This window comes from Hylobates moloch, unplaced genomic scaffold, assembly GCF_009828535.3.
Source record: "Hylobates moloch isolate HMO894 unplaced genomic scaffold, HMol_V3 SCAFFOLD_17, whole genome shotgun sequence".
Lineage (NCBI taxonomy): Eukaryota > Metazoa > Chordata > Mammalia > Primates > Hylobatidae > Hylobates > Hylobates moloch.
The window spans coordinates 68,234,934-68,260,984 of record NW_026652292.1 but is presented as its reverse complement, the minus strand read 5'-3'; the positions used below and the strand labels follow the sequence as shown (position 1 = coordinate 68,260,984).

Genomic DNA, 26,051 nt, shown 5'->3' with positions numbered 1-26,051 from the left:
TGTTCTTGTGTTGAAATATTTATTTCAGGATTTAAATCCACCCCCTTCTGAGAATACCTGATTAAAAGACCTCCAGCAATTCATGATTCTAGTATACTCATCTCTGCTGTATATAAGATGTGATTTGATTAAAGAAGACAGACAAGTGCATTTATTAGGAACAACATTCTGAATACCCACAAGTAGTTATCTTGCACACTTAACCCTAGGCCAGAGGACACGGGGCAACCACACAGGAAAAGGATACCAGGACAGAGTCCACGGAGTTTTGCTTATACCACAAAAGGATTTTTAAGGCAGTTTAATTCAAGGCTGCGAAAACTATGTCTATGACATAAACACGACATTCAAAAATAACTCAGCCTTTAAAATGTCCCCAATACCAACAAATCAACAAAGTAGTCAAGATGACAGCCACTGTCAAGGACAGATAAACAGTCTCAAAAGCGATCCAACATGACACCACTATAGCAGGCGCTATGCAGAGCCCTCCCTATGCAGTTAACACAGATTGACGGATGCTATTTGCAGGCCACCAGTCTCGCATGTTTTTACTTCACATAAACGTATTACACTGTCCTAGGAGAGCAAATGCACGTTACGTGAGAGAAAAATAGGACTCGTTATCTCGTACCACAAACAGGGGTTACAGAAAACACAAGGCTGGACAAAGCCACACTGAGATAGGTTAGTGACTTTTCTGGCAGGCCCCTCACAGGCACTGAGATGAAGCCTAAAAATATGCGGGGGTGAGTTCCGTCCTTCCTTCCGTGGTTACCACCTGGATTAGGCTTCCTGAGCTCGGTCGGTTTTTCCCTGTGATCCAGTCATGGAAGGTTCTGAAACGAAAAAGAAAAGTTTTTTTTTACATTCTTAAAGCAAAAATCTGGGCACATGCTGACCTTCATAGTGACGGCTTGTGGGGTGAGGGGAAGGGTGGCACAGTGATGGCTTGTGGGGTTGGGGGAAGGGTGGCACAGTGACGGCTTGTGGGGTTAGGGGAAGGGTGGCACAGCAGCCACTAAGGGCTGGGCGCCATGGCTCACACCTGTGATCCCAGCACTTTGGGAGGCCGAGGCAGGCAGATCGCTTGAGGTCAGGAGTTCGAAACCAGCCTGGCCAATATGATGAAACCCCATCTCTACTAAAAATATAAAAATTAGCCATGGTAGCGCATGCCTGTAATCCTAGCTACGCAGGAGGCTGAGGAAGGAGAATCACTTGAACCTGGGAAGCAGAGGTTGCAGTGAGCTGAGGTCGCACCATTGCACTCCAGCCTGGGCATCGCAGTGAGACTCTGTCTCACAAAAAATAATTAATAAATAAATACATAAATAAATAAATAAATGCAAGCCACTCTGGGTGACAGAGTGAGACCCTGTCTCAAAAAAAAAAATTGTTTTTAAATATTTTAATTAGCTCATTAAAAGAGAGACATATGCACAATACTTTGCTATATTACCTTCTCAGAAATTTATGTGAGAAACACATGGAATTCATTTATTTGGCATTTTTTTAAATCAAACATTATATAGAGTACCCACAGCTGCACCAAACAATGGAAAAAGAGATAGAAAAAAACAGACTATTACAATAAAATGTTAAATACAGTAACAGGGTCTTTCACAAATCTGAGGAGCGGGGCAACTGACCCCACTTGTGGCAGTCAAAAAGACCCTCTAACAAGACAGGAATGAAAAAGGGCAAAAGAAATTCACAAGAAACAAGAAGTAGATGATAATTCTTTAACATAAAACATTTACATTTGAGTACATCATCCATTTTGACAATTCACCAGCTGAGACTTCGGACCTTCATTAACTGGAAAGTGCTCAGCAGTTCCTTCCTGGGAGACTCCCAGTGCCGATCTGTAACCTTCTGGGCCAGCACTGATGTGTAAAGGTCCAGTCATTCAGGCCCCCACTCTGGGGTTTGAACGAGCTCATTTGAGCACACGGGCTCAAAAAACAAAGCGTTGCTAAAACTCTTTAAAGTACTGTCATGTCATGGCCTCATCTCTGGGGACAGGGCAGGGCTTGGTGAGGGAAGGCTCTGAAAGAGACCAGTGCCATTTGGATGTGTAGGGTTTTGTGTGTTAGTTACACATGTTTGTTTGTTTGTTTGTTTTTTATACTTTAAGTTCTAAGCTACATGTGCACAGCGTGCAGGTCTGCTACACAGGTATACATGTGCCATGATGGTTTGCTGCAAAATGTTTTAAATGGTCTTACTTCTCCTTCACCCTCACCTGCAGCGTGGATAGGTGAGAGAGAACGCCATTCTAACCAGGGATAGTAGAGGAAGGATGTGCTCGCAGACATCTCAAAGCAAACTTTATGCCAACTTTTCTGAGAGTTTTCAAATACCACAAATGAGTGGATGTGATCTCTAGAACAAAAGGAGGCCTGTGACAGCCCGTCCTCTGTGGGTCTGTGGCTCAGCACAAGTTCAGATACAAGATCCCAGATGTTCCATCTAGAGTCTAGGTCTTAGATGAATATCTCAAGTGTGGTTGGGAGTGTCGGCCTTTAAAAAGAAATTCAAACACAAACACAATTCAAAGCTTGATTTCCTCTACAACTTCAATTTTTTTCCTGCAAATCAAGCATTAAGCACGATTCCTGGCATAGACAGAAATAACCGTCAGCCTACCAGTTAAGACTATAGGCTCTGCAGCCACACCACTTGTGTCAGATCCTGGCTGTGCTGTGTGACCTTAGGCAAGTGGCTTAGGCCCTGCCATCCCTCTAAGTCTCTAAGCCTTAACAAAAATGACAGCTCCTCCCTCAGAGTTTGCTATGAGCATTAAATAAGAGTTATGAAGTGCTTAGAATGGTGACTGGGATATAAAAACATTTCAAACATAAAACGCAAGTCCCAAATTTCTCCCGATTTAATTTAAATGAGATTGTGACATCAGGCCAGAAGCACACTGCTCAATTCACAAACATCTCTTACAAACAGTCATCAAAGCAGTTTACACGGAGGCACTGCTGGGTCAGGCTGTCACCTTGACCCTATCAGCCCCCCTGCTCCATGAGGGATCCCATCTTCGTCCTCACTGTGACCCCAGAGACGAGGGCAGCACCTGGCCCATAGTAGGCGCTTGATGAACACATGCTTACTAACTAGAGGGGTTTGGGGAACTGGCACCTAAACAAACACAAAAGAGGAATTCAACTCTGTCCCATGAGTGTTCAAATGCCACCCATATTTACAAATGGGTGAAAAGGATTTCAGAAATTAAAGGGCACTTTCTGTGGGTCTGTGGCTTGACACTGATTCAGACATGTGCCCCCAGGCCACCGACCAAGGTGTCCCCCTCCCCCATGGAGGTTCCTTGTCACAGCAGTAACGACGCAAACTGCAGCTGGGGATCACTGAGCACTTGCTATGGCCAGACACTGTGCCGAGTGCTTGGCGCACACTACCACATTTAATCCTCCTAGCAAGCATGATGGACTTCATGACACAGGTGGGGAAACTGAGGCCTCGGCAGGTCAATAATGTGCTCAGCGTTGCCGGTGGTGAGGGAGGGAGCCAGGATTCATGTCAGCACTACCCATTCCGCCACTCTGCTGCCTGTCTCCAAGTTCAGCTACCCTGAGATTCCGTCTGATATGCGATGCATCCTCAGAGTCCCAGAGTCCTCCCAAGACCACCCGGATTGACGATCTCAGGAAACACAGACTTGTCCTCTGGACCACAGCAGGCAGAGAATAGGGGCTGGAAGCTGCTCAGTCATGGACATGACTGTAATACTCACTCAACTAGGAATTCTAAGGGTGTCCAGGAGCTGAAGTCAGCCTCAGGCATTGATTTCCTGTTCATCGGGGTATCCAGGGTAACCCTGCAATGGACACAGATAAGCATGTCATTCATGTCGCTCCTTTATAACAACAGGTGCCCAGTCCCTCTTGGCCAGGAAAACGCAAACAGACAGCATGACAACCTAGAGCCTCTGGCACTGAGGGTGCTATTTACATGGAAAGATCAGACAGAGATAAGCAGAGAGAGAGCAGGAAGCTGTCCCCGCTAGCAAAGGCCAGATCTGAGCATAATTCAATAAGGTGTGCTGTGGCTCACGAGTTAGGCAGATAAGAACAAAACAGAAGGAGCCACATTTTGCCTTTTTTAAAAAGAGTCTTCACTGAATTAAAATGCTTTGTTGCTGTGTCTTTATTCACTCCCTAACATGCAGCACACTCATTTCTAAGGATTTAAGATAGTAATATGCCTTTAAATATGAGAATACTGAAATACTAAAATTTTAAATATGTGGCTATTTTCCACAAAACCTTAAGATTTTTGGCAGAAGAATATAGAATTCAGATATGCATGAATCTCCCAAGAACATTCAGGCCTCAGGAATCATTTGAATCATTCAAAACAGCTGTGGGAATCATCTCACAGACTCACAGAATCTCACAACTAAAAGGGAACCAGAAAGTCAATCAGTGCAGTCCCTACAGTCTCAGCATCCCTTTATAGGACCACAGGCAAAAGGCAAGCCTGCTGGTGCTGGAAGCCTTCCAGCGAGAAGGAGCAGCCTCCCTCCAAAGCAGCTGCCTCTGCCTGGGATGGCTGATGGGGGACTGTCCCCCGATGACCAACAGAAACACCTCCAACAGTTTCCCATATTCTCTCTCTCACACACACACACATACCCCATATAATAACTTGAAAGACACAACTACGTATTAAAAAAAAAAAACGTGTAGTCTAATTTTAAAGGCAGAAATGATGAAGGGAGAAAAGAAAGGGAGAGGAAAAAAAGACGCAAAAAAGACCCATCCCATCCAACCAGCCAATCAAACATTCTGGACAGCCCAGGAGAACCCAAAACTTGAGGTATTGCTATGGTCTGAATGTACCCCCTCAAACTCACATACAAAATGTAATCTGTACCCCTAAAAAGAGGTGGGGTCTGCAGAAGACAATTGGGGGCCTTTAGGAGGGGATTAGCACGCTTATAAAGGAAGCTGGAGGGAGGCCATTTGCCCCTTCGACCATGTGAGCACACATAGAAGGCGCCATCTATGAGGAATGAACCCTCGCCAGGCACCAAATCTGCCGGTGCCTTCATCTTGGACTTCCCAGCCTCCAGAACTGTGAGCAATACATTTCTGCTGTTTATAAATCACCCAGTCTAAGGTATTTTGTTAGAGCAATTCAAACAGATTAAGATAATAAGTATCTTAAGAGACTTTGGTGTATTTCAGAGCCTGAGGTGAGAGCATACACAGGTCGCTTGTGGAAAGCTACAGTCAGACAAACGGTCACCCGCAGCAGTGGGGCAGAGGTGGGCAGCGGCCAGGGAACCCCAAGCACTTACGGGAGCACAGCGATGGCGGCTGCCCCGGGCGGCATGCCGCTGTTCTTCCCAGCCAGGCTCTGGCAGAGCTGGTGAACAGCACCCTTGGCCATGCCGTACCCGATCATACCTGGGAAATGGGGAGAAGATGGCTCAGTGACCACTGGCGGCCAGGGGGAACAGCAAGGACATGCAATCTTCTCTTGAGATCTCTATTCCCCGAAAACTTTATAAATAGCTGCATCTGGCCGCCTCCTTCAGGCCGGACGCCCTCACCAACCCCCACCAAAAAATGGCAGAGAGCCATGAGAAAGAGGGGATGGGAACAGGTGGGTCGGGAGTTATGGCCTCTGGCCAGTTTCCAAGAACACACGCTTCACACAGGCCACCGGTGCATCCAAGGTGCAGCATTCCAGGGTCCAGAAGAGGCCAGGAAGAAAAGATAAATGAACATTTATGGAGAGAAAAGTGGAGGAGACATGACATTTCAGGTGTAGCTACTATTCATCTAATACTTAACATTTATTACAAAAGCCAGAAGGTTGATCTTATTTTTATTCTTAGGAAACCAAGACTCAAGACAGGTTGAGTACACGCCAGGCTCACACAGACTTGTGCCAAAGCTGATGGAGAGGTTAAGGCCCAGGCAAGAAATGGGTTCTGAACCTTTTGATCACTAAATGCTTGTGAGCACCTGGCACACAGAGGTACTCAATGGAACAGCAAAATTAAGCAGTCATTTGGAGTACAGGCCTTAAAGTCAAATTACACACATTGAAATCCCAGGTCCTCCACTTACCACTAAAGAAATTCTGGGAAAGTTCCCCAAACCTCTCTAATCCTCAGTTGCTGCATCTGTAAAATGGGTTTGAGGTGTTTTCTAACACAATCAATTCTCTAAGTCTCCAGACACCAACTGGGTGTCTGACAATTCAATTATAACTCCCGGCTAGGTGCAGTGCCTCATGCCTTTAATCCCAGCAATTTGGGAGGCTGAGGCAGGAGAATCCCTTGAGCCCAAGAGTTTCAAGACCAGCCTGGGCAACATAGTGGGACCCCATCTCTACAAAAATTAGCCATGCCTGGTGGTACATGCCTGTGGTCCCGGCTACTTGGGAGGCTGAGGTGGGAGGTTCACTTGAGCCTGGGGGAGGTCAAGGCTGCAATTAGCTATGATCACGTCACTGTACTCCCGTCTGATTTAAGGGCTCAGTCTCACAAGACCTACCCTACTTCAGATGCCAGTCACAAGTCCTGGGCCACTTAGACTTCTGACCGACAGGCTAAATCAGGGGTTTGCACAACCCCCTCTTCAGGTGCAATAATTTGCTAGAATGGCTTGAAGAACTCAGGCAAATGCTTTTTTTATAGTTACTGCTTTATTATAAAGGATACAACGCAGGAACAGCCAGGTGGAATGACACAGAGGCAGGGTAGGAGAGGGCATGGGCATGGAACTTCCACGCCTGCTCCAGCCACGCCACCCTCCCAGCGCCTCCATGTGTTCAACCCAGATGCTTATCACATCTGGAAGTTTTTATAGAGCTTAATCTTCAGCCCTCGCTCCCTTCCAGGAGGTCGGTAGGTGGAGCTGAAAGTTCCAACCTCCTAATTGCTTGGTCATTCTAGAAAGTAGCTCCAACCTGAGGCTGTCTAGGGGCCCCAACCTACTAATCACCTTATCAGTATAAAGTCAGGTGTGATCCAGAGGGGCTCATAACGACACACAGGAATAGAGTACTTAATTGTGAGCATACCTTTAGCGCAGGACAGGCACTCAATGAAGGTTTCCCATCAAATCAATAGAAGTAATGTACCCTGGAACTCAACCACCTGGCTTCGTGTCTAGGCTCTGCTGCTTGCTAGTGACTGACAGTGGGAGAGGCTAATAAACCTTGGAATCCTCGGTTTCCCATTCCGTGAAATGGGAATGACAATCCCAAATCCTAAGGATAATACAACAATCAAATAAAATACCATGTACAAGTGTAGCGGACAGGGAGGGTCTCCAGGGACTATAGGAGTTTCATCAGCTTGAACAATCGGCCTGTTTCACAGCCTCCTGCCCTTCAGCCTGGTTTTTCCCACAACTTGCGTGGAATGCAGTCACCAAGTCAGGTGAAACCAGCAACTTATAGAGATAATCCCAAGTGGACTTTCCTCATTCCCATGCTACAGTCTGCACCCGGGAGGAGCTACAGCTTCATCACCAGAACATGTGACTATGTGCTGGCATGATGACTCACTGCATCTGTGCCACTGGGACCCCTCCTCCACATGCAATGACACACCCTCTCCCCTCTCCATCACCCCATGAAACCCTCCTGGGAGAGACGCTGCTTTGGAGAATACTTCCAGCGTCCTCCTTAATTATGTCAAGTAATAAAACTCCATTGATTGTTTTTTTTCCAGGTTAACAAATCTCCTTTGTACAGTACTGAGCACAGAGGAACACTCAATCCTGGCCATTATTGTCATTCATGACTCTCAGCAGGTCACTGGCAACTCTTTTTCCTCGGACAGCAATAAGGAATTGCAAAAAGGGTCATCAACTTGGAATTCAAAAAGTGCAGCCCTAACTCCTGCCTTTCCAGCCACCAGAAAAAAGAATCACAGGTTCTGTGGGCCTGCTTTTCCATCTGTCAATGGGAGTGGTAGCTCAGATCACAATTTATTCACAAGGCTGTGCTGAGGATGGAGGGAGACCGCATCCAAGAAGGGCCTTGGAAACCATGGAGGGCACGCCCAGAACCCAAGCAGGGCGGAGGGAGCCCAGCCTGGTGTAGAAGAGGCTTTGCTCAGCACCTTGCCAGGGAGATGTTCTCCCAGTGACTGCGGCAGGGAGGGGGTGAGGCTTCTCCCACTCTCCCAGCTCATCATTATTCATGTTATAATACTTGATTCCTCTCCAGATCAAGCAGTCATCTGTGGCCCATCAGGGGCATTTGCTTATCAGCGATGGAAGGACTGTGACATGACTGGGATGGTGATAACTCTGGCCTTAACACCATCAAACCGACCTGCCATCACTCTGCTGCCTGTAAAGCCAGAGCCTGGAAAGGGGCTGCCAGGGTCCACCTGCTCCTGGGCATCAAAACCCACTTACCCCGCCCCATGTCATGGAGCCTCTTCTACGTGGGAATCCCTAGTCTCAGTGTTAGAAAGACGAAGAAGCACAAGGCAGCTGCCTGGCTCCCAGGAACGGCACAGCACACCAGAAAGAACCCAGAATCTGGACTTCAAGGCCAGGGCTTGGAACCCAGGTGATTCCTCACCACTGTGACTTGGGCGAGCAGCTCTTTCAGCCTCTGGTTCTTCCCTGCTAAATGGGATCCAATGCCCAGGTCATAGGCTTTCCTGAAGACGACGTGAAATGTGACACACCTCATAAACTCAAAAGGGCTCTTTCATTCCCAGAAGAAAGTAAGTTCCACAGAGGCAGGGGTTTTTATTGTTTTGTTCACCAATGTATCCCAAACCAAAAGGTGGCATTCAATAAATACTTTATTTGGCCAGGTGAGGTAGTTCAGGCTTGTAATCCCAGCAGTTTAGGTGGCTGAGGCAAGTGGATCTCTTGAGCCCAGGAGTTTGAGACCAGCCTGGGCAACATGGCAAAACCCTGTCTCCACAAAAAATACAAAAATTAGCCAGGTGTGATGGCACACGCCTGTAGTCTCAGCTACCCGGTAGGCTGAGGTGGAAGGATGGCTGGATCCCGGGAGGTCGAGGCTGCAGTGAGTCAAGATCACGCCACTGCACTCCAGCCTGGGTGATAGAGCCAGACCATGTCTCCAAAAAAACAAGTAAAATAAATAAATAAATAAATAAATATTCATTGCTTTCAGAAAAGAGCAATAGGTGGGTTTCTCAAAGGAGGATAATGGGGCTTAATCAAATGGTGGGCACTCAAAAACTGTGGCAATGAGAAAACAAACTGGGGCCAGGTGCGGTGGCTCACGCCTGTAATCCCAGCACTTTGGGAGGCCAAGGCAGGGGGATCACCTGAGGTCGGGAGTTCGAGACCAGCCTGACCAACATGGGGAAACCCCAGCTCTACTAAAAATACAAAATTAGCTGGGGGTGGTCATGCATGCCTGTAATCCCAGCTGCTCCGGAGGCTGAGGCAACAGAATTGCTTGAACCCAGGAGTCAGAGGTTGCGGTGAGCCAAGATTGCATCATTGCCAGCCTGGGCAACAAGGGCAAAACTCCGTCTCAAAAAAAAAAAAAAAAAAAGAACAAACTGGTAGCTCTGTTCATTAAAACTATGGTAGGTGATTCTCAGTAACTCATGAGTTTCTCAATATTCCAGACAAACTAACTTTTAAATTATTTAATCTATGATGAAGTGAAAAGAATAAGGCACAGAAAAGCCTCTGTTGAGTCATCAAATTATGATGCTTTTCTTCTTTTTTTTTTTTTTTTTGAGACAAGCTCACTCTGTTGCTCAGGCTGGAGTGCAGTGGTGCAATCTCAGCTCACTGCATCCTTGACCTCCAGGGCTCAAGTAATCCTCCCACCTCAGCCTCTTTTTTTGTTTGTTTGTTTGGAGACAGAGTCTCACTCTGTCACCCAGGCTGGAGTGCAGTGGCGCGATCTCGGCTCACTGCAACCACCGCCTCCCAGGTTCAAGCGATTCTCCTGCCTCAGCCTCCTGAGTAGCTGGGATTACAGGTGCCTGCCACGACGCCTGGTTATTTTTGTATTTTTTAGTAGAGACAGGGTTTCACCATGTTGGCTAGGCTGGTCTTGAACTCCTGACCTCAGGTGATCCCCCCACCTTGCCCTCCCAAAGTGCTGGGATTACAGGCCCCGTCAAATTCTGGTGCTTTTTAAAAAGTATGTGAGTGTGGCATGGATGCACACTACAATGTGCACAGAATGCTTCCCGAAGGACACCTGAGAAGCCATCACTGTAGTTGGACCTGGGGAGGGAGTGCTGTAGAGATCAGGGGTGTGAGTAGGAAAGTCTTCCTATTCGTTGTGTTTCTTTTGCTGCCATGTGAATTTTTACTACATTCATTGGTTAGTTTTCCAATTTAAAAATTGGTTAATTAAATTATTTAAATAAAAACTAAGTGCCTTCTCATCTTTTCCCATAAGCTCTACTTGTCAAAGCAGGTACTTGTCGGAGGCCCCATTTGAATCAGCTCCCTCAACAAAACCTTTTCAGAGGTGGAAGTACCCCCCCAAGAGCACTATGCTTAGACCGTAATGTAGCCCGGTCTCACACTCACACCACCTGAACCCCTGCTGCCGGACGAGGCTCTCCATATAATTATATTATCTCAATATAACTATATAATTATCTCAATATAATTATATTATCAGTAATTGCTATAATTACTGATTCTAATTATATTAATTACTGATCAATTTATTACTCAGACTAATCTGCTACTAACTAGCCAGGTTGTCTTAGACAAGGCACCTAAAATCACTGAACTTTGGTTTTTTTTCTCCGTAATCAAGGGAAAATAATAGCACCTACTTTACCGATACCTCTGCTGATGAAATAAGATCAAGCTTAGCCCAACAAGCCAAGCACCCAGAAGACAGATGCCTAAAAATATTTCTTTCTTTTTCACCAAGTCTATTGAGGTATAACTGAAACACAATAAACTTAAACATGTTTAGGGTGTACCATTTGAGCAGATTTTGACATTGTGTATACCTGCTACCTATTGGTCTTCCTTTCCTCCCACTATTCGATGCATATTTGCTGACAGAAGCAAGGGATGTCTTTTATTAAAGTAGGTTTCCCTCTGCCCTGCAGGCATGTGGCAGGAATGGGGTCTCTTTCCTCTTTATGTTCCCCCACTGCGCCCAACTGTAGCTGCTCACTAAATGCTGCTATCACAGCAACAAGAAGGAATGATGAGTCACTGTAAACCTCTCTACCTTCTGAAAACTACTATTTCTTCTAGAGGTCATCAGGCTCCCTAAAATCCTCAGCACACACACTGTTTAAAATGTAATCGCTGTGGAGGCATCACAAGTCCAGCGGGAGGTGGGGGGATGACAGCCCAGCCAAGGGACCAATCACAAAACTGCTTCAACAACCTCAAATTGCAAAAGAGGGTCAAGGTCTCAAAGAGCTATTTGGAAGCACAAGAAGAATATTTCACCATCCTTAGCTTCTCTGTTTAATCAGGGGGCATAACAAACTCTTCAGTGATTAAAATAAACCAGAGCGTAAGTGCTCATTAACCCAGCCCTGGTCCTCAAAATCCCAGAGCTCTCTCTTCACTCCATTCAAACAACACAACACAAGAGCAGGGACTCTGACGATGGAAAGAAACAAGCAAATAGCAACTGTAATGGCTTAATTCTACAGAATGACCTTTCCTTGGGCACACAAAAGGGGTTATTTGCAAGATATGAAAAAAAAGGCATTTCACTAAGAACATCAACACTTCCAAATTATTAAATGATCAATGTTGTCCCCCAAAACTGATTTCCAATCACAGCACAGGTCCTGTAATGGTAAACAAACGTGACCACCATTTTAATACGGTTTGTCCTACAGAAAACAGTCTAGAAATACAATCTTGGAAATAGGAGGGTGAGGTTTTCTCAGTATCCTTCCAAGTGAAAAACTTCTCATGTGCAAACAAATCTTCTTGAGTTTGAGGGACTACTAAGCCTGATTCATCATTGACTTTCAAATTGTAGATCTATATCCCCAGATTTTTCTGAGGTCTGCGGCATACTTAAAAGATCTCATGACGCAAATTATTAATAGCTTAACAAAATCTAACTTAAGAGGTTAAAGATGAACAAATTCATTAACATCTGAGGCAGGAACAGCTGGGCAGAAATAGGCCTGGAGTAAATAATAATAATGGCTCACACCTACTCTTGACTCTGTAATACCTTTCTCATCCATTTAGATCCATTGAGACATTTACAAGGTACAACCATCATATATATAAAGGAGACACTATTTAATCTTATTTTACAGATGACAAAACGCAGACTCAGAAAGGCGAAGTAACTTGCCAAATGTGTCACAGTAAGTGGCAGAGCCTTAACGGAAGACCAACGTGCACAGTTCCAGAGCCTGCAGTCTTAACCACTACCCGAAATGTAATCAAAGGATACTTGCAAACCAAAGGAAAGTAGGAGACTCTTCTGTCATTTAGAAAAATCAGTCTTTTGGTCCTAGGGTTTTGTTTTTTAAAATGTCAAGCCATGACTCATTTCTCTGTTTACTTTCTAGTGCCTCTGTTCCATGTCATCTTAAATAAAAATCAGATCTCAACCAACCAGACAGCTAACATTTACACAGCTTTAATGATCGCTATAGCCATGGACTTGTAACATCACATGCTCTAAGAAATGGAAGAAGAAAATGAGAGGCAAGGTACTGCTAGTAGTCACGGCCTCACAGTTCAGTGAGTTACATTAAAATTGAGAAGGGGCCTGGCGTAGTGGCTCGTGCCAGTAGTCTCAGTGCTCCGGGAGGCCAAGGCAGGAGCGTCACTTGAAGCCAGGAATTTGAGGCCAGCCTGGGCATCATGGCAAGACCTTGATTCTACCAAAAATGCAAAAATCAGCCAGGCATGGCTGTGTGTGTCTGCGGTCCCAACTACTCAGGAGGCCGAGGCAAAGACTTGCTTGAGTCCAGGAGTTCCAAGCTGCAGTGAGCTAGGATCGTACCACTACATTCCAGCCTGGGTGAGAGACCCTGTTTCTAAAAAAATACATAACTGAGAAGGGTCCCAAGGTCTCTACCACTTACTAGAGAGTCAAAAAAAGGTTTTTTTGTTTTTGTTTTTGTTTTTGAGACGGAGTCTCGCTCTGTTGCCTAGGCTGGAGTGCAGTGGCGCCATCTCGGCTCACTGCAAGCTCCACCTCCTGGGTTCACGCCATTCTCCTGTTTCAGCCTCCCGAGTAGCTGGGACTACAGGTGCCCGCCACCACGCCTGGCTAATTTTCTGTATTTTTAGTAGAGACGGGGTTTCATCGTGTTAGCCAGGATGGTCTTGATCTCCTGACCTCGTGATCCACCCGCCTTGGCCTCCCAAAGTGCTAGGATTACAGGCGTGAGCCATCGCGCCCGGCCAAAAGCTCCCATTTTTTTAAAAGAAGAGTTCAACTTAGTTGAGGAGTTGAGGTAGACACTTCCTGTGTCCCTATGCTGCCCTTTTCTACCCCTGCTAAAATTCCTCTAGCCCTATCCCACAGGGAGTGTTATGGGCTGAAATGGATCCCCCCAACATTCATATATTGAAGTCCTAATTCCCAGTACCTCAGAATGTGACTGTATTCAAAGGTCTTTAAAGAGGCAACGAAGTTAAAATGAGCTCATTAAGGTGGGCCCTAGTCCAATATGCCTGGTGTCCTTAGAAGAGGAGGAAACGAGGACACAGACACACAGAGGGAAGACCACGTGCAGACAAAAGGAGAAGGCAGCCATCTATAAGAAAAGAGGATGCAGGAGCCAGCCCTGCAGACACCTTGATCTCCAGACTTTTAGCCTCCAGAGTTACGAGAAAAGAAATCTCTGTTGTTTAAGCCACCCAGTCTGTGGCTACCCAAACAAACTAATACAGGTCATAAAAAATGCAAAAGAAATGACATAATGGAAAAAAACACACAGTTGGTAGATGATTAGGGTTTTGGTTCAAGTAAGTCTGCAACTCACTTACTGCACAAACCCAGACAAGTTACTTAAACTCTCCAAGTTTTAGTTTCCTAACCTGTAAACTGAAAAAGATAGTATTAATGAGATTAAAGTGATAATATATGTGAAATGAAGAGTGAATATAAGACCTACCATTTATTGTGAATAACAGTAAGACTTGCCATTTATGGGTGCCTACCATGTGCACTTTCTACATAGCTACACCTCTACAGTTTTACAGCACTCTTCAAGTTAGATGTCATTGTCACTATTTTACAATTAAGGAAAACTACAGTAGACATCTGGTCAGAGACCGAAGAACTGGTTCAGGGTCATGCATCTAGGGTAAAGAATCCACCCCCAACCCTCTCATTCTCTCTTTTTTTTTCTAACGTACAGACAGGGTCTCACTATGTTGCCCAGGCTGGTCTTGAACTCCTGGGCTCAAGCAATCCTCCTGCTTTGGCCTCCCAAAAGTGCTAGGATTACAGGTGTGAGCCACTGTGCTGGCCGAATGAACCTCTCTCATTCTAAAACTTATGCTGTTATCAGCTGCTAAGCTGCTTCCCTGGAACACATGGATCCAATGTGATAATAATAATCCATGTTTATTAATTAATTAATATCCACTAAACCATTCATTCCAGTGTAGATCACAGATAAATAAACTTAAATGGGGGTTGCCAGATCACAGTGTTCCTTACTTACTTACATAAACATAAAGATAGGCACACAAAAGATCAGAACTCTTCTCCCTAAAATGATTCAGGCCCAAAAGAAGACAAAATCTATCCATCTGTGAAGCAGCTTAGAGGGTAAAGGCTTTAACAGTCCTCATCCCATAGAAGTGCCCGGCAGCCCCAGCAAGCAAGGTAAGCACCCCCACTTCACAGATGGGGAAATAAAGGCTTACCAGGAGTCCCATCCAGGGCAGCCTTTGCGCCAGCCAAGGTCAGGAGGCCTCCTTCCTTGAGATGCTTGGTAGCCAGATGGCTGGAGATGGTCGATGTCCATATGCTCTGCTTCCACATCAGGTCACAGTTCTTAAAGAGAGCTGAGTGAAAAAAACATGTGGGCTCAGCATTCCCAGGAAAGAAACCAAAAGGTGAGCTCAACTCCCACAGCCCCACACTCAGGGAAGCCCTCCCTCCTGGTCCCCGGGTCCCTGTCTACAGCAAGGTCTAACACAAACAGCACAGGGCTCAGTGGTCAGAGACACAGGTTCAAATCCGGATATGGGATCGCCCGAGGTTCAGCCTCCTTATCTATATACACTGGCAAAATGTTGGCCAATAACTTTTAGCAAATAAACCTGGAGTTTACTGACTTGTTGGACTGGCTTTAATTCAAAGACTTTTATTTTATGAGTGGTATCAGATTTGTAATAAGAACCTATATGTCTATGTCAGGTTTTCTCTGTGGTAAAAATCCAAGGGCCTATTACCGTACAGCTATAAAGAGGGCTTTTACTGAGCTACATATTTTATGGCTGAAAGTTTAATGTTAGCTTTAAAGACTCTTTAAAAGAAAGCTAAAATAACAACCATTTTACACTTGTTTTAACTCCCTGGCCTTGCCAGAGACATAAGGAAGAACAAATGGTAACATATGTCACACCACCAACTGGACAACTCGAAGGGCATGTGGTACCTGGTGATCAAAAAAGGATGTCCTCCTGATATAGGAGGGGTCAGCAGGTGATAAACAAGGAATTGCATTTCCCCACTAAAAAAGACTAGAAAAAAAACCTGATGGATCCGTATTTATCATTTCTTGCTCCCAAAACATACAAAAAGGTTATCAAGCTGTTTTGCTAACCTGATCACCTCACAAAGCACCACTCTCACATTGACATGTGGGCCACAGAATGTCAGCGCCTTTTTAAATGGCTTTGACTAATAAATGTAGAATAGATGACAGAATTAGAAAAGTACCATTTTCCAACCCCTGAATAAGTGCTTCAGGTAGAGATTATCAACGAATGCCTAAAACCACTGAGTGAAAAGTATAATACTTGGGAAACAGGACATTCACACACAATACCACAGTACCACACATCCCACAGATGACTGACTTACTGCAAATGAAAAAAAGTACCTTTATAATAGAAGTCTGGCAGTTGCCATCTCAACCAAGCATCAAATTTGGCATCCCTAACGGTAGGGCAAGCTGCCATGCTGAGCTTCCCAGGTGATGTCATATAAGGTAGACACCATCACTCAGGAAGAAATCGCACCTCAAGAATGTTTATGCTAAATCTAACTGAGTCTCTAGACCCAAATTCCAATTCACAGGGAATACCAAGGATAAAGGAACAAGTCAAACAACACCTTAAAGAAAAGTTCAGACAAGTTCAGAATGTGAGACATGCTATATGAAAACTCCCAAGGACTTGACAAAAAGTCTTATCACAGGGGATTTTTTTTAATTCTAGATTTTCTAGATTAAGAGACTAAAAACAACATAATGCAGTACATAAATCTTGAGTGGAATATGTTTAGGGAAAAAGAACTACAAGAGGCATGGAATAAACTGGGGAAATTTGAATATGGGCTCAATATCATTAATCTTAGATAATCACTGTTCATTTTCTTAGGTACAGTGGTACCATAATAATGTAGGACAGGCTTATTCTTTGGAGAAACACGCTGAAATATAGTGAGGCATAAACTTACTTTCAAACAGTTAACAAAAAAAAATGCACAAAGTACACAGGCACAAGAAAACAAGCTCAACTCAAGTACAGCAAATGTTAACAGTTACTGAACTAGATGGAGCATATAAGGGTGTTCACTGAACTGTTCTTTCAACTTTTCTGGTATGTTTAGAAATGCTCATAAAGAAAAGTTGAAAAATGGGCCAGGCGCAGTGGCTCACGCCTGTAACCCCAGCACTTTGGGAGGCTGACGGGGGTGGATCACCTGAGGTCAGGAGTTCAAGACCAGCCTGGCCAACATGGTGAAACCCCGTCTCTACTAAAAATACAAAAAATTAGCTGGGCGTGGTGGTGGGCACCTGTAATCTCAGCTACTCAGGAGAATGAGGCAGGAGAATCGCTTGAACCTGGGAGGCGGAGGTTGCAGTGAGCCGAGATTGCACCATTGCACTCCAGCCTGGCGACAGAGCAAGACTCTGTCTTAAGAAAAAGGGGAGGGGAGGGGAGGGGACGGGAGGGGAGGGGAGGGAAAATAAAAGATGAAAGAAGGAATCAGCTTTAGTAAAAACTCAAGTTTGACTTCTTCTGACTTTCTAAATGATCTCTGCACTTCCTACACATCCTCCAATGCCTGAATAGCACATGGCCTGGGGCACAGGCCATGCTGATTTCATTCTGCCTCTACTTTAAACTCAAACTCAATGCCCACGTCCCCTCACGTCCTCCAGGGGAAGTTTCTTCTTTATCTGTAAAATGGATTAAGAGCATTAATCACTCTCTCCCCGAGCAACTGTAAAGATTCCGGGATACACACAAAAAAACAGCTGGCCTGTCACCTAGTGCAAACCCAATCCTTGTCAGCTGGACAAAGAGCAGAGCTGAACGAATGAGTGACTCAGGAAAGGACTCACACTTGGATTTGGCATTGCCCCCGGCCCATCCTCCAGCAACACAAAGAATTGCATCCACCTTCTCTTCACCCAAGAGCTTTCCAACCTCAGCAGTCACCTTCAACACAAGAACAAAAAAATGTATAAACTGTAAGGTAAGCCAACACAGGCTAGCATCTTTACAGATACTCAGTTTCTTTTTCTCTTCTTTTTAAGCCAGTTTATAGTACCTGGCAATTAACACTTTGAGAATTAGATGGAAGACTAAGCTCTGATGAGCATTTTAGACACTGAAGCCCAAGTACACTTCAATGTGATTTTTAAAAAACAATCTAGAGTCTCTCTGTATACATTCTGAAAGGCAGAGACATGAGCATCCCTTGAAATAAAACAATTAATAAATAAAAGTAGGGAAAGGTTAAAAAAAAAAAAAGAAAGCACCTAGCGCTTCACTGCCCATCGTTAACATCCTGGTATATTTCTTTCCAGACTTCTTCACAAATCACAGAATTACAATCCAAAAAGATGATCAACCCTATTTTCCCCATCCCCATCCAAAAATCTCTTTAACTGCAACTCTGAAAAAAATGCCAACAAAAAATTGTAAGAAAAATCAAGAGCAACAAAAAATACAGTCAATAGCAATATGCTGGTAATATTAAGTACTTGGGGGTTCATTTTAATGATCTCTCTGCTTCTGTTTGAGATTTTAAAGCATTGAAAATATATGTATGCTCTCTTGTTATAATTTATTAAAAGAACAGTCTGTCAGGACAGGCAATTCTGGCCATCCACCATGACTCTTCCATATTTCTCTGGAATGGCTGAGATGACACATCCCAATTGCTTCATTAAGATCAATCTTCTTAAGATGTTTTTTTTTTTTTTTTTTGAGATGGAGTTTCCCTTGTCTCCCAGGCTGGAGTGTGATGGCTCAATCTCGGCTCACTGCAACCTCCACCTCCCGGGTTCAAGTGATTCTCCTGCCTCAGCTTCCTGAGTAGCCGGGATTACAGGCACCTGCCACCACGCCCAGCTAATTTTTGTATTTTTAGTAGAGATGGGGTTTCGCCATGTTGGCCAGGCTTGTCTCGAACTCCTGATCTCAGGTGATTCGCCTGCCTTGGCCTCTCAAAGTGCTGGGATGACAGGATTGAGCTACCACGCCTGGCCCAATCTTCTTAAGATTTAAATCAGGCTGGGCACAGTGGCTCATGCCTGTAGTCCCAGCACTTTGGGAGGCAGAGGCAGAGGGATCACTTGAGCCCAGGAGTTCAAGACCAGCTCGGGCAACATAACAAGACCTCATCTCTACATTTAATTTCTTTTAAAAAAGACTTAAATCAACACCCTGTGTCTCTCCCAGCAGGAACATTTCAGTTGATTACCTCTTTCCCCAGTTTCATGACAAAACTGAATGTTATGCTATTTGTTCAGAAATTCTTAAGGTTGGGGGTGTCATGGAGAAGGTACTCCTCTTCCTTTGGTGGAGTAGTAGAAGAAGGAAGAGGTTTTCAAAGATAAGTTTATAAGCACAAATGCATCTCTCAATCTCTGTCTTAGAGATGTACTCTACTTTCAAGCCTTGGGTGGGGACAACCTCCACATTCAATCTACAGGGACATTAGAAACCTATAATTAATCAGAGCAGAAGAGACACTGAAGAGACACCAATTACAGAGACCGGCACCTGGCAGGGCTGCTGCTCTCCAAGCCCAGGCACTGCCCTTCCATTTAGTTTTGGCTTTTATTACTTTATTTTTTGTTTGTTTTTTAGAGAAGGCTGGGCTCTGTCACCCAGACTGGAGGGTAGTCGCATGATCTTGGCTCACTGCAACCTCTGCCTTCCAGCCTCAAGCCACCCTCCCACCTCAGCCGCCCGAGTAGCTGGGACTACAGTTGCGTGCCACCACATTCAGCTAATTTTTATATTTTTTTGTAGAGATGGGGTTTCGCCATGTTGCACAGGCTGGTCTCAAACTCCTGGGCTCAAGTGATCCTCCTGCCTCGGCCTCCCAAAGTGCTAGGATTACAGGTGTGAGCCACTGCACCCAGCCATTTTGGCCTTTATTACTTTATTCACATGAAACTATTTTGCTTTAAGGCAGTTTAGCATAGCAGTTAGGAGAACAGCAGTCAGACCCCCACTGCCCAAGTCCAAATACTGGCTATGCAACCTTTTATCTGTTTGACCTTGGACAAATACCAGGGCCTTTCTGTGCCTCAGTTACCCCCATTTAAAAGGAGGATAAAATTAGAAGCTTTGTTTTGGGATGTAATGAAGACTACATGTGTTAATAAAAATAAAGCACTGAGAATGGTGCCTGGCAACTAACAATGCCATGTCAACTTTCACTATTAAATTCACTAAGGCCAATCTATGTGACTTAGGTATGGGAACATTGAGACCACACTAAGAAAAATAAGAAAAGCAAAAATGAAGTGCTAAAATAAGTCATCTGGCTTTTACATTCCAATCTATGTCAAACTGACACTTTAGAAAGAGCAAATGAGTAGCAGAGTTGTGCTCACAGTTTTATGTTCAAAATCTGTAGATTTATACATGTATATTTCCAGAGACAGACTGGAAGGAAATATAAATAAATGATTACATGTTAGAACTACAAACGATTTCTCTTTTCTTTTTGCTTATTTGTATTTTCTATATCATACATGCATCACTTCTAAAATTTTAAAAATCTGTTATAAAAAACAGATAAGGATCATAAAACGTCAGTATTGAGATTATTAGGGAGAGTGCAACTAAATGAAAAGCAGACCCACGTACAGACCAAGTGGCACCTGAACTTACTAAAGTTCGTATCTGGAGACCTATGACCCTGACTCCACCACTGAGTAGCTTGTTGGCCTTGTCACTTAGTCGCTGCAAACTTGTCTTCACAGCTGTAAAATGGCCTGCCTGTCTGCCACACTGAGTGGTTGGGAAAATATGGCGCTTCACACAGTGATGTGAAGTTATCCTTGGGAATGTGGGCTACAGCACTAAAAACCATTAAACACAGAGTCAGCTGGGCATAGTGGCTACTCGGGAGGTCCCAGCTATTCGGGAGAATGAAGCAGAAGGATCCTTTGTGCCCAGGAGTTCCAGTCTAGCCTGGGCAACACAGTGAGAACCTGACTCAAAAGTCATCCAGGCAGCTCACCAGAAGGGCTTCTCAACAAAGTTAAGCAGGGCTTAAGAGCATCTAAGATTTTTTTTTTTTTTTTTTTTGAGACAGAGTCTCGCTCTGTCACCCAAGCTCGAGTGCAGTGGCACAATCTCGGCTCACTGCAACCTCTGCCTCCCAGGTTCAAGCGATTCTCCTGCCTCAGCCTCCTGAGTAGCTGGGACTACAGGCGCGCGGCACCACACCCAGCTAATTTTTGTATTTTTAGTAGACACTGGGTTTCACCATGTTGGTCAGGATGGTCTCCATCTCCTGACCTCATGATCCACCCATCTCAGCCTTCCAAAGTGCTGGAATTACAGGTGTGAGCCACAGGATATCCATCAAACTGTTAATAGCGCGCCCTTCTGGGAAATGATACGATGATGGGGAAAAAAGGGACAGTTTCACAGTTTATTTCTATATTCACATAGTTTTGTTGGACTTTTGTTTTATAATATGCATATCATTTTATAATTAAAAATAACCTGTTTTGTTAGTGTTCCTGCTGTGAACTGGGTAACTCCACTTTTTAGAATGTATCCTAAATAATCAGATAATGTGGGCCGGGTGCAGGGGCTCATGCCTATAATCCCATTACTTTGGGAGGCCGAGGTGGGTGGATAACTTGAGGTCAGAAGTTCAAGACCAGCCTGGCCAACATGGCAAAACCCTGCCTCTACTAAAAATATAAAAAAGTTAGCCGGGCATTGGGGTTCACGCCTGTAATCCCAGCTACTCAGGAAGCTCAGGCACAAGAATTGATTGAACCCGGGAGGCAGAGGGTGCGGTGAGCTGAGATCGTGCCACTGCACTCCAGTGTCAACAACAGAGCAAGACTCTCTTAAAACAAAAAACAATAATAATCAGACATGGAGACAAAGATGTTCATCACAACATTCTTGATAATAGTAAAACAAAAATCCTGCAAAAAGTCAAATGTACAATAAACAGAAACTAAGTAAACTGTGGCCGTTCCATAAAATGGAATATCATACATCAACAAAGAGGTTTTTTCAGTAATCTGGAGAATTATTTAAGTATTAAAAAAAAAAACAAAAAACCAAAGCTGACCGTAAACTATAAAATACAAAATTACCTAAACTTGTAAAAGGAGTAATACACAATATGCATAGAAAAAGACAAGAAAATAGGCCAAAACGTTAACAGTGAACTAACTCAAAATGATTATGTAATTTATCTTTGTATCATTTTTCACTTTTTCCAAATTTTCCTCAATGAGCACAAATGGCTTCCCTAATTAGAGAAACAACAGCTTTAAAAAAAAAAAGGAAGAATAGGCCGGGCGCGGTGGCTCATGCCCGTAATCCGAACACTTTGGGAAGCTGAGGTGGGCGGATCACAAGGTCAGGAGTTCAAGACCAGCCTGGCCAACATGGTGAAACCCCGTCTCTACTAAAAATACAAAAAATTAGCCGGGGGTGGTGGCTGGCGCCTGTAATCTCAGCTACTTGGGAGGCTGAGGGAGGAGAATTGCTTCAACCTGGGAGGCAGAGGTTGCAGTGAACAGGGATCGTGCCACCGCACTCCAGCCTGGGCGACAGAGCAAGACTCTCTCGGAAAAAAAAAAGAAATAAAAGGAAGAACATAGAGCCAGTGGTCACCTCTCCCCAGGGTTCCCCTCACAACGTTTGGGGGCCTTTTTGAAATTACCTGGTCAGCCTGCTCAGTGAACGAGTCTGTCATTTTAACAACAACACTAGCGCTGGCCTCTTCATTCTCCACCACATCAATGCTGGCAACCCACTGGAAGGAGAAAACAGCTTTGGTTAAGAGGCAGTGAGTTGTCATTCCATGAAAGAGTCACACATAGAAATGAGGGCAGTTGGCCAGGTGTAGGGGTTCATGTCTTTAACTCCAGCACTTTGGGAGCCAATGTGGGAGGATCTCTTGAGGCCAAGAGTTTGAGACCAGCCTGGGCAACATAGCAAGACCCAGTCCCTACAAAAAAATTTTAAAATTAGTCAGGTGTGGTGGCACATGCCTGTAGTCCCAGCTACCCGGGAGGTTGAGGCGAGAGGATCACTTGAGCCCAGGAGTTGGAGAGTGCAGTGAGCTATGATCGCACCACTGTACCCCGGGCTGGGCGACAGAAGGAGGCCTTATCTCCATTTAAAAAAAAAAAGAAAGAAAAAGAAAGGAGGAGAGTGGAGACAGGTTAAGAGGCTTAAATGAAAACTCAACCTATATTGGGCTCCATCCCAGCCCCTCCTACCTCCAAACACTCTCCTCCGCCTACACATTCACCTCTAAAACACAAACCTTGCACTTCTAGAGACATCAAGGGCCAGCAAATTTTCTGTAAGGGGCCGGATCATAATTACCTTAGGCTTTGCTGGCCATACGGTATCTGTTGTTACTCAAATCTGCAATTGTAACAGAACACAGCAATAAACAGGGGAAAAAAATAAGTGCAGCTGTGTTCCAATAAATCTTCAGAGCTGAAATGTGAATTTCATTAATTTTCACATATAACAAAATATCTTTCTTCATTTGATTTTATTTTCAACCTCCTGAAAATGTAAAACCTTATTCTTAACTCTTGGGCTGTACAAAAACAGGTGGCAGACCAGATTCAGCCCAAAGAGGATCCCTGCCCTACAGCAGAGAGGGATGGGATTTAGGACTGGAAATCAGACAGATCAGGTTTGAATTCCAGCTCTGCCAGAGTGGCTTTCTCACTCCAATGCTGGGCAGAGGTTCCCAACAAAAAAGGTTGTTTGTTGATGATTAACAGGGTCAGTGTAAGAATTAAATGAAATAGAAGATGCTAAAGCTCCTGGCACAGGTGATGCTCAGTCCTTACTCAGGGTCTCTTGGTCTGAAGTCCCCAGAGATAATTATCTCTACCTTAAGCGGTAAACACAGCATCTATTCATCAACATTTTTTATATTATTAATTAACTTGTTATCCCATGAGGAATACTGAAACAACGAAAAGTCTCCATCATCCTAGCCCTCCCTAAGATGGCACGAAGAAATTCGGAGGGGAAAGACCAAGAGCCAGAGGTAAATCAGCTCTCCAGATTCTGCCAAGACCAAGGTAAACCAAAGTGCCACCACCAGGAGAAAATACAGCCTTCACTCTCTAACACATGACACTAACAGGATCTACTGCCTTAAAGATATTGGGAGCATTAAGACTCTATGGGAACTCTGGTACTGGGAACACAGTGCCTGGCCCTTGGCAGAAGTGCTGCCTCTGTCACCACCATGCATCTCTGAAGACCTGGGAAAGCGCCCTCATCAGTGTCCCCAGGCACTGAGCAGATGGGTGGCAGGAAGGGAGTGGTGTGATTGAATTCTTCAGAAGCATATTCCTGTACCAGATTCTGAGCAAGAAGAAAACCTTGGTAAATGTACACTATTTGGGTGATGGTTACACTAAAAGCCCAGACTTCACCACTACACAACATATCCATGTAACTAAACTGTACTTGTGCCCCCTTAATCTATAAAAATTAGATAGTTGTTTTTGTTTTTTTGTTAAGAAAATCCTGAGATCCTTTTTCTGGTCCCAGGGGAACTCTTGCCCAGGCTGCTGCTGCTGCGAACTAAGCTCCCAGAACGCTGCCCCTGGCAGGGTCTCCACCGGGAAAGTGCTGAGGCCTGCTGAGCGGCTGAGGTCAAGGGTCTTTGGCCATGGATCAGCTCTGGTCCGACTTGCCGCCTCCTGGAAATTGACACCTGGCTATGCAAAGTAGTTGAAATAGTCTTTGCAAAGCAAAGAAGCCGTCAGCATTTTTCCGTGCTGAGCCTTCAAACTGCCAGATCCAATGGGGCTAAAAGAACAGGGGTGGGTAGTAATAGTAACATTAATAGCCAGCATTTAAACAGTTTTTACCAGGCGTCAGGTAATTTATGTGCAATCGACACCAATTATCTCATCTAACCCTCGCAACTCTCACTATCAGAATCTCCATTGTACAAATGGGGAAACTGAGGTCCTACGGCGTTAAGTAATCAATACGCGGTCTCACTAGTAACCGGAACTGGGCTGTCTCATTCCAGAGCCTTCCTTCTACACTCTCTCTCCGTCCTCTCACCCCCGCTCCCGTTCTTCCCCTTTGGAATTCTCTCCCGAGTCACGCCGGACTTTTTGGGTCTGGCGGAGGCTCACGGAGCACCTCCTTGCACAGCAAAGGCCCAGCGCCCTGGGACTGGCGTGCGCACGCACTCGGCAACAGGAATAGACGCGTAGACCTGTGCGCGCACGTGCGAGCAACACGGGTCAGGGGGTGCACAGGGGCCCCCAGATTCCTCTAGACTGCCCCGCGCCGGGCTCCACACGAAAGCCCCCGGCCACCCCCGCGGAGACCCAGCAGCCCCCAGCCCGCAGCATTACCCAGTTGCGGGCCCGAAAAGCCTGCACGCATCGAGAACCCAGCGCGCCCCTGCCGCCGTACACCAGCACTCGTCGCGCCTCGCCTGCGGCCGCCGCCGCCGCCATCCTGCTCCTGCCGTCCCGGCTCCTGCAGCTCCGAATGCCTCAAGCCCGAGCGCCGCGCCCCGCCCCGGCCGGCCAACCCCGCCAAGAGGGAACGCGCGGCGGCCGCGCCCCGCTCCGCGCCCGCTGCTGCCGCCTAGCGCGCTGCCACGCTCGGGGCGCCCCGCCACCCGGAGTGACTGTAACCTCGGCCAGGCCCTGCCCCGAGGACGGGGACATCAGCGAAGCCCCGCCTCCCAGCCGCGGGCAAGCTGGGCCCCGGGGCCTGCAGCGAGCGGGGCTAAGGGCGAGGAGGGTGGAGAGCGGGTGTTTTACGAGCATTAATTTGTGAAGTGTAAGCATGTAAAATATAGTATAGTACAATTTTCGACCACTGTTTTGGCAATTTTTTATTTTTAATTGTGCATCAAAATAGAGATTTAAATATCCCCACCTGCCAAAAAGACAGAAGAGGTCGCTACGCTCAAGGAGCTGAAAGTCCACTGCGGAGACGAGACAAACCACACTAGGTCTTATTTCTTCTACCTAACCGTAAATTTATACCCATTAATCCAAATGGCCCTTTTACCACATGCCACCCATCGCCAGACACAGATCCTGGCATTTTCTCCCTTGTATATTAGTTATTTCTGCCCATGGCCTGTATCTTTAACACAGAGCCTCTCAACTACAGCACTACTGACATTTTGGGCCAGATAATTATTTGTGACACGTGCTGCCCTGGGCATTGTAGGATATTTACAGCATCCCTGGCCTGCATACACTAGAAGTCAACAGCAAACCCTTACCCTTCACTTACGACAATCAAAAATATCTCCAGATTTTACCAATTGTCTCCTAGGGGCAAATTCATCCCTGGTAGAGAACCAGAGCTCTAACGCTCTCATAACCTTCTTGATAGCAGAACCCTGTATTATATACATCTTTG

General features: G+C 45.3%; 1 protein-coding gene across 1 annotated transcript; it reads right to left on the bottom strand.

The window, feature by feature from the left end:
- Positions 1-286: 286 nt before the first annotated feature.
- On the bottom strand, positions 287-25,310 carry QDPR (quinoid dihydropteridine reductase). Its single transcript, XM_032135246.2, has 7 exons — positions 25,022-25,310; positions 22,330-22,422; positions 17,510-17,606; positions 14,856-14,996; positions 5,336-5,444; positions 3,767-3,850; positions 287-839 (listed from the first exon to the last, which is right to left on the bottom strand). Exons 1-7 carry the CDS (start codon positions 25,124-25,126, stop codon positions 734-736), a joined length of 735 nt encoding a protein of 244 aa, XP_031991137.1. The 5' UTR covers positions 25,127-25,310; the 3' UTR covers positions 287-733.
- Positions 25,311-26,051: the final 741 nt, after the last annotated feature.

Bases quoted from the DNA above. Each gene is read 5' to 3' on its own strand.
- QDPR (XM_032135246.2), bottom strand. From the start codon at position 25,126: ATGGCGGCGGCGGCGGCCGCAGGCGAGGCGCGACGAGTGCTGGTGTAC. The intron at 3,851-5,335 runs GTAAGTGCTTGG...TGTCCATTGCAG, and splicing joins GCCGCCATCGCTGTGCTCCC to GGTTACCCTGGATACCCCGA. The intron at 840-3,766 runs GTGAGTATTACA...TTTTCGTTTCAG, and splicing joins CCCTTAGAATTCCTAGTTGA to AACCTTCCATGACTGGATCA.